The sequence below is a fragment of the Hyaena hyaena genome, unplaced genomic scaffold, assembly GCF_003009895.1.
Source record: "Hyaena hyaena isolate Hyena2069 unplaced genomic scaffold, ASM300989v1 scaffold_1186, whole genome shotgun sequence".
NCBI lineage: Eukaryota > Metazoa > Chordata > Mammalia > Carnivora > Hyaenidae > Hyaena > Hyaena hyaena.
The window spans coordinates 480,378-487,790 of NW_024081820.1; the positions used below are offsets into that span (position 1 = coordinate 480,378).

The 7,413-nt window shown below is 56.3% G+C and overlaps 1 protein-coding gene across 1 annotated transcript in view; it reads left to right on the forward strand.

Annotated features, from left to right (window-relative positions):
- Positions 1-7,413, forward strand: part of POLE (DNA polymerase epsilon, catalytic subunit) — a 45,024-nt gene that overhangs the window by 28,601 nt on the left and 9,010 nt on the right. Inside the window, exons 29-40 of the mRNA XM_039222758.1 lie at positions 149-361; positions 618-827; positions 1,028-1,171; positions 2,400-2,540; positions 2,698-2,851; positions 2,931-3,037; positions 3,207-3,383; positions 3,463-3,686; positions 3,783-4,003; positions 4,283-4,487; positions 4,882-5,055; positions 6,010-6,135. Coding sequence (XP_039078689.1) covers positions 149-361; positions 618-827; positions 1,028-1,171; positions 2,400-2,540; positions 2,698-2,851; positions 2,931-3,037; positions 3,207-3,383; positions 3,463-3,686; positions 3,783-4,003; positions 4,283-4,487; positions 4,882-5,055; positions 6,010-6,135 — 2,096 coding nt within the window. The remainder of the gene's footprint in view (positions 1-148; positions 362-617; positions 828-1,027; positions 1,172-2,399; positions 2,541-2,697; positions 2,852-2,930; positions 3,038-3,206; positions 3,384-3,462; positions 3,687-3,782; positions 4,004-4,282; positions 4,488-4,881; positions 5,056-6,009; positions 6,136-7,413) is intronic.

Consider the following 7,413-nt stretch of genomic DNA (forward strand, 5'->3'; position numbering starts at 1 on the left):
CTATTAGGAATTGGAACCAGATCCGTCAGTAAATGCACATCTTTGTGTAAAAGTATTTTAGTCCATTCTTTTGATCCCTGTATGGTGTATTTCTAGAGGTGGAGTTTCCTGAGAGATGGTGTTTTCGGTCTCCTTTGGGTCTTTGCAGGTGGGCGTGGCCCAGGCTCCAGAAAGCTCGGAGAGCCTCGGTGCTCCTGACATGGAGGATTTTGGCCTGGTGAAGCCACTGCACTCAGCGGTTCCTGTTGCCACCAAGAGGAAGCGTGTCCTCTGGGAGAGCCAGGAGGAGTCGCAGGACCTGGAGCTGGCAGTGCCCTGGCAGGAGGTCTTGGGGGCGCCTCCTGCCCTCGGGACCACGCAGGTGAGAAGCCAGCCTGGCCGGTGGGAGGAGAGAGGGGCAGCCGTCAGGCCCGAGCTGTAGTTCGCGGTCTCCCATGGAGTCTGCTATGTAGCTCAGAGTCCCAGCATGGGTGAGAGATGTCCAGTCCTCACCAGAGAGGCCCGCACTGGGAAGCTGTGCGATGCAGTTGCCGAGCCAGGCTCTTGCTGCTGTACTGCGTGCTCCTGGGTGGGGTTGACCGCGCCCTCTTCCTGACCTGTTTCACCATCTGCCCCAGGAAGAGTGGCTGGTCTGGCTCCGGTTCCACAAGAAGAAGTGGCAGCTGCAGGCCCGGCAGCGCCTGGCTCACAAGAAGAGGCGGCGTCTGGAGGTGGCAGAGGGCGACCCTCGGCCTGGGGCTGTCCGCGAAAGGCCCGCCGCTGGGCTGGGGGGCTTCTTGCGAAGAACCGCCCGCAGCATTTTGGACCTCCCGTGGCAGATTGTGCAGGTGCAGACTGCCTTCAGTTTGGGGCATGGCCCCCAGGGGCAGCGTCACAGCCGCTGGGAAGGGGTGTCTCACCGGCTCATGATCCTGGGGACCCTTCTTTACTTTTGTGCCCTGCGATTGGGGCTGGTGCTGGAGAGCACCTGGGAGGTGAGCGCACTCTGTGACGAGGTGACATGCGGTCTTCTCACTTTCCATTCCAGATCAGTGAGACTAGCCAGGCCGGCTTGTTCAGGCTGTGGGCCGTCATCAGCAGTGACTTACACTGTATCAAACTGAACATCCCCCGCCGGTTCTACGTTAACCAGCGGGTAGCTAAAGCCGAGGAGGGGCCTTCATACCGCAAGGTACGGGGCAGCAGATGCTGCTGGTCACTGTGCTCAGCTGTCTCCTCCGCTTCTGAGATGGTGTCCCCAGCAGCGGAGGGAGCTACATAAAGGATGTGCGGACACAGAGGCCTAGTGAGCTGTGTGATGCTGAGTGGGGTGTGCTGGAGAACCTTCCAGGTGCTGTAAGGATTGAAATGGTGTCTGTGAAGCACCCGGTGCCGAGCGAATGCTCAGAGACGGGTTGCCGGGGTCCTGTGCGAGCCATCTCGTGTCCAATGTCCACGTAGCAGGGGAGGGATGAGGGGTACATGTGTCAGTGGCTGTAGGCTGTCTCCATAGGCTTTGCTGATGTTAGCAGCCTCCCTGGCAATACTTCACATGCCTCAGGGTTCACTTGGTGAAAACGCGCGATTCAGTGGCTCTCCATGCGTCCAGTCCCCCAGCCTCTGCCACAGCCAGTCCTAGAGCATTTTATCTCCCTCAGAACAAACCCGGACCCTTAGCAGGCTGTCCCCTCCCCCAGCCCTTGCTCAACAGTGTTCGCTCGGAACCCGCGTTCTGCCTTTGGGTTAGCCTGTCGCGGAACCCACAGTTTAGTCTTGCTTAAATTCGTTTACTGGGGCTGTTGGTGCGCATTTCTCCTTGAGCGCTGGGACGCGCGGCACATGCTGACGTCTAGTTGAGACAAGATGTGTGAGTCTGTAACTGGGACTAGATTGCAGAGGCTTTCTGGAGGGGAGCCTCCTCTCCCACGAGGATTCGGGAGCATGCAGCCCTGGGAAGGGTGGGGAGCATGGAGGACGGCAGAGAACAGACGGTCTGGGATTCCCGTCGCTTTCCAGATGTGATGCTGCATCGTGACCTCGGAGAACATCTTTTCCATGGGGCTGTTTTCCCTTTGGGTGCCCTGCTCTGCGCCACGGGATTCCCCGCCCTCTGGCTCCCCCACGCCAGTCCTCTGACCGGCAGGCAGCAGGAAGATAACCCGGGGACACCTGCTCCCCTCGCCGTCCCGTAACTCGTACGCTTATCAGAAGCCCCAGGCTGCTTCTCGAAGTTAGAGCCACAGCTTTTAGTTTTACCCACTAGGAGAGATGGGCTCTGGGGGGGCTCACATGTGGCTGCGGCTGCACAAGCCCTAGGACTGCTTCAGGGATGCACGTAGGTGTGAGAGAGTGTACAGAATGTGCGTGTGCAACAGACTTCACCAAACCTTGTGACGAGGCTGGTGCCGTATTGTCACCAGGTCAGTCGAGTGCTTCCTCGCTCCAACATGGTCCACAATCTCTACGAGTACTCGGTGCCCGAGGATATGTACCAGGAACATATCAATGAGATCAATACTGAATTGTCGGCCCCAGACATCGAGGGTGTATACGAGACGCAGGTAATTATCTTCTCGGCTGGACGGAATGGAGGAAGGAAAATTGCGTGCGGCGTGGACAGGCTAGCTGCCCCACCACAGGCCCCCCTCCTGGGGAACTCCAGTCTGCTGAAGACACACGGGCAGCAGCCTCACCCTGCCCTGTCCACCCCTCTCCCAGGTTCCGTTATTGTTCCGGGCCCTGGTGCAGCTGGGCTGTGTGTGTGTCGTCAATAAACAGCTGGTGAGACACCTTTCGGGCCGGGAAGCCGAAACCTTCGCTCTTGAGCACCTGGAGATGCGCTCTCTGGCCCAGTTCAGCTACCTGGAACCAGGTATGATGCTGTGTGCCCGCTGCCCTTGCCCGGCCCAGCCTCCCACGCACGTCAGGGTGACGTCCGTGTTGTCCTGCAGGGAGCATCCGCCACCTCTACCTGTACCACCACGCACAGGGCCACAAGGCGCTCTTTGGCTTATTTGTGCCCTCCCAGCGCAAGGCATGCGTGTTCGTGCTGGACACCGTGAGTTCCTGGCGAGGGGCGAGGGGGAGGGCCTCAGGGAGGGGCAGACCCTTGGGCAGGATGGGCCTTTGCCCCCTTTGCCTGTGGTGATGGCTTTTGAAGTGGAGCCAGAGGGGTCCCTGCGACCGCACCTGCGTGGGGAGAGGGCTGACGCAGCCTCCTTGCCCAGGTGCGAAGCAACCAGATGCCCGGCCTCAGCACCCTGTACTCGGCTGAGCATGGCCTCCTGATGGAGAAGGTGGGCCCCGAACTCCTGCCTCCCCCTAAACACACTTTTGAAGTTCGGGCTGAAACTGACTTGAAAACCATCTGCAGAGCCATCCAGCGCTTCCTGCTGGCCTACAAGGTGAGTGAGGCCGGGCTTCTGTGTGTGAGCCCCCCGCCACCCCCACCCCCACCGCTGCAGTTGCTTCCCTTGTGTCCAGGAGGAGCGCCGTGGGCCCACACTCATCGCTGTTCAGTCCAACTGGGAGCTGAAGAGCCTGGCTGGCGAGGTGCCCGTCCTGGAGGAATTCCCGCTGGTGCCTGTCCACGTGGCGGACAGGATCAGCTATGGAGTCCTGGACTGGCAGCGCCTCGGAGCCCGGCGCATGATCCGCCACTACCTCAACCTGGACACCTGCCTGTCCCAGGCCTTCGAGATGAGCAGGTGAGCGGAACGGAGGGGGTTTCTCCCTGCCTTTGCACTCTGGCTCTTCCCCATTTACCCGTCCCCTCCCTGGGGCTGACCCCACGCTCGCTGCAGGTACTTTCATATCCCCATTGGGAACCTGCCTGAGGACATCTCCACCTTCGGCTCCGACCTCTTCTTTGCCCGCCACCTGCAGCGCCACAACCACCTGCTCTGGCTGTCCCCCACAGCGCGCCCCGACCTGGGCGGCAAGGAGGCCGATGACAATCGCCTCGTCATGGAGTTCGACGACCAGGCCAGCGTGGAGATCAACTGTCCAGGCTGCTACTCCACGGGTGGGTGCTTGAGGCACACGGGGTCCTCAGCTGCTGGCGTTTCTGCCACGCATTGTCAGTCTGGAGGCGGGAACGCCCAGTGCTGGATGCTCCGCATGTGGCCATGTGGGCACCGAGCCCACGGGAGCATCCGCAGGTGTGGGATGAGCGGGGCTGGGCTCTTCAGTTGCTCGGCAACAGGCTTGTTGGCCACCCTAACTGCCCCGGGAGCGGTGTGTTTCCTGAGGTCGCACTTGCTGCAGTCGGCCCATGGCACCACAGGGGTGTTTCTGTGTGCAGTGTGCGTGGAGCTGGACATCCAGAACCTGGCTGTCAACACCATCTTGCAGTCCCACCACATCAATGACATGGAGGGGGCTGACAGCGTGGGCGTCAGCTTCGACGTGATCCAGCAGGCCTCCCTGGAGGACATGATCACTGGCAATCAGGCCGCCGGCACCCCCGCCAGCTACGACGAGACAGCTCTCTGCTCCAGCACTTTCAGGTGGCCTGAGGGCACAGCCTGACCTTTTATTCGTGTGCCCTGTCCTCTCCCTAAGCAGGATGGCTGAGTTTGGGATCTAGAAGGAACATTAGAAACCTATTTATCCTCTGCCGTGGGTTTGGAAAACTAAGAACTAAGACACTTAGTTCTCTCCCCCAGGCAGCAGAGCCAGCACCCCAGTCACTGGGCTTTGCCACCCTCCGGGCACTGTTCTGGCCCCTTCCTCTGGCCATTGGTGTGCTCTAGGCATTGAATGCAGAATAAGGCCTGAGGGTCCACATGAGGGCCCAGCGATAGGGTTTGGACAGTGAGGAGGGAGGGGGCACAAGTGACAGCACAGTAGGGGAAGCTGGTGTCAGGGACAAAGGGGACACCCTCTGTGCCTTTCTTCCAGGATCCTGAAGAGCATGGTGGTGGGCTGGGTGAAGGAGATCACACAGTACCACAACATCTACGCCGACAACCAGGTGATGCACTTTTACCGCTGGCTCCGGTCCCCATCCTCACTGCTGCACGACCCTGCCCTGCACCGCACACTCCACAGCATGATGAAGAAGCTCTTCTTGCAGTGAGTGCTGCCAGTGGCTTACTCTGGGCCCAGCTGACCCTTCAGTCCCCAAAGCCACAGGAACGGCCAGCCGACGCCCGGAATCAGGGGCCCACTTTTGGGCCAGCGGTCCGAGCGGTAAAGGTACCGGGGAGCATTTAGCTGCTGTCCCAGCCTGCTCAGCGTCCTGCACGGTGTGCTGTGTGCTGCAGTCGTTGTGCGTCCTGTTGGCACAAGTCCTCACGCCCTGCGTGTGTGTCTTGCACCCGTAGCTAAGAGCAGACCTAGGAGACCCATGTGTGGATGTACCATCCTAATGGGCACTCAGGCTGCTTCCAGAACTCAGGCTGTTCTGTTACAGATCACCAAGCAAGAATGGCCTTGTACGTAAGGTCAGGGGAGTATATCTGCAGAAAAATCTCCAGCGAAAGCACTGATCAGGTTTGATAGATCTCTGACTAGAAAGGAAAATGCTCATTTGATCAGTATGGCAACAAAGCACTCTCCCTGGAAGTTGTACAGTTGATTGTGTGTCCAGCACAGATTGAGAATGTGTGTCCCCAGCCCCCCAGCACGCAGACACTGGTGCCAACCTCATGCAGTGAAGTGCTAACCCGGTGTACTCTTCCTCGTTACAAGTGAATTTGAACTTCCTTTTTATATCCTTTGCCCATTTTTCTGTAGTTTTGTTGTTTTCTTTATCATTGGTTTCTGTGAATTATTTCTATATAAGATTAGCCACTTTTGTGTGACAAACGTGATAGCATGTTTTCTCCTGCTTTTGATTCTCTTTGGTTTTGCTTATGAAAGAAACAAGTATTTGTTTTGCCCTGAGAGGTCTTCTCTCTTTGTTGCTTCTGGATTTCAGGCATATTTAGAATAGCTTTTTCATTCAGGATCATTAGCTTTTTTCTCCAGATGTCTTGTGGTGTTCTCTGTGGCATTGTGACTGATGATGGTGACCTTGGTCTACAGGCTCATTGCCGAGTTCAAGCGCTTGGGGTCCTCTGTCGTCTATGCCAACTTCAACCGCATCATCCTCTGCACGAAGAAGCGGCGGATCGCAGACGCCATTGCCTACGTGGAGTACATCACCAACAGGTGTTCACATTTCTAGAATTCTGCCTTCCTTCGTGTTCTGGTCCAGTGTCATTTACCTTCTGCTGAGGAACTTCCCGTAAATCGCTTGTAGCGTGGATCTGTTTGTAATGAATTCTTTCTGCCATTGGTTATCTGAAGAAGCCTATTATTTTAGCTTCATTTTTTGGGAGATCTTGTTGCTGGTCTAGAATTATAGGTAGATCTGTTTTGAAAGATTTTTATTTCTCTCTGTTTCTTTTTGGGTAATTTCCTTCATCGTGTCCTTAAACTTGCTAATCCTTTTCTGCAGTGTTTAGTCTGCCGTTCTTCCTGTCCAGGGTGGTTTTCGTCTCAGATGTCTGGAAGCCTAGCTGGGTCTTAGTATTCCTGGAGGCTACTGAGCCTGCCCTGTCTTCTCCCTCGCTTTGTGGCCACATAGAATCCAGAGTTAATAACCATTTCAGTGTCCGGTTCTGCTCAGTATAACACTTGTGTCGGTTCTGATTTGCACTCAATGGGTAGGTTTCTCTCCTGATTCCGTGTTGTACTTCCCTGCTGCTTTGCTGGCCTGGTGATACCGCACTGGATGTGAGCGGTTGTGGATCCATGTGAATGCCTGGTCTGTTGCATACCTTTGCATTTTATTCTTCTATAAATATTCTGGAAGTTTGTTACTTAGAAACAAATTGGCCTTTTGAGCATTTTTTGAGATTTATAGGCAGGCAGGGCCAGAGCCATGTTTAGTCTAGAGCTCCTCACTGTTGAAGCAAGACTGCTGAGAGCACAGCCCCGGGCGCCCCACGAGTTCCGAGGCTCTCATGCTGGTGGGACAGGCACCCAGCAGCCCCTGACCCTGCTGCACGTCGTCTCCTCGCACACAGAGGCTCCTGCTTCTCTGGCCCCCCAGCCCTGGCCCCTGCCGCTCCCTCCTGCTGGGTGCAGGGGTCTCCTTAGTGCCGGGTTTATCATGGTCTCTAGAAGGTTGGAGGGGTGATACAGTCCGAATCCACCGTAAGTTTTTTTGTTTTTTTTTACTGTTTATTTTTTTAATTTTATTACATTTATTTGTTTTTGAGAGACAGAGCATGAGCGGGGGAGGGGCAGGAGAAGGGGACACAGAATCCGAAACAGGCTCCAGGCTCTGAGCAAGCATTCAAGCACAGAGCCTGATGTGGGTCTCGAACCCACGAACCGTGAGATCATGACCTGAGCCGAAGTCGGACGCTGAACCGACTGAGCCACCCAGGCGCCCCAACCGTAAGGTTTTTTTTTTTTTTTTTTTTTTTAAATGTTTTATTT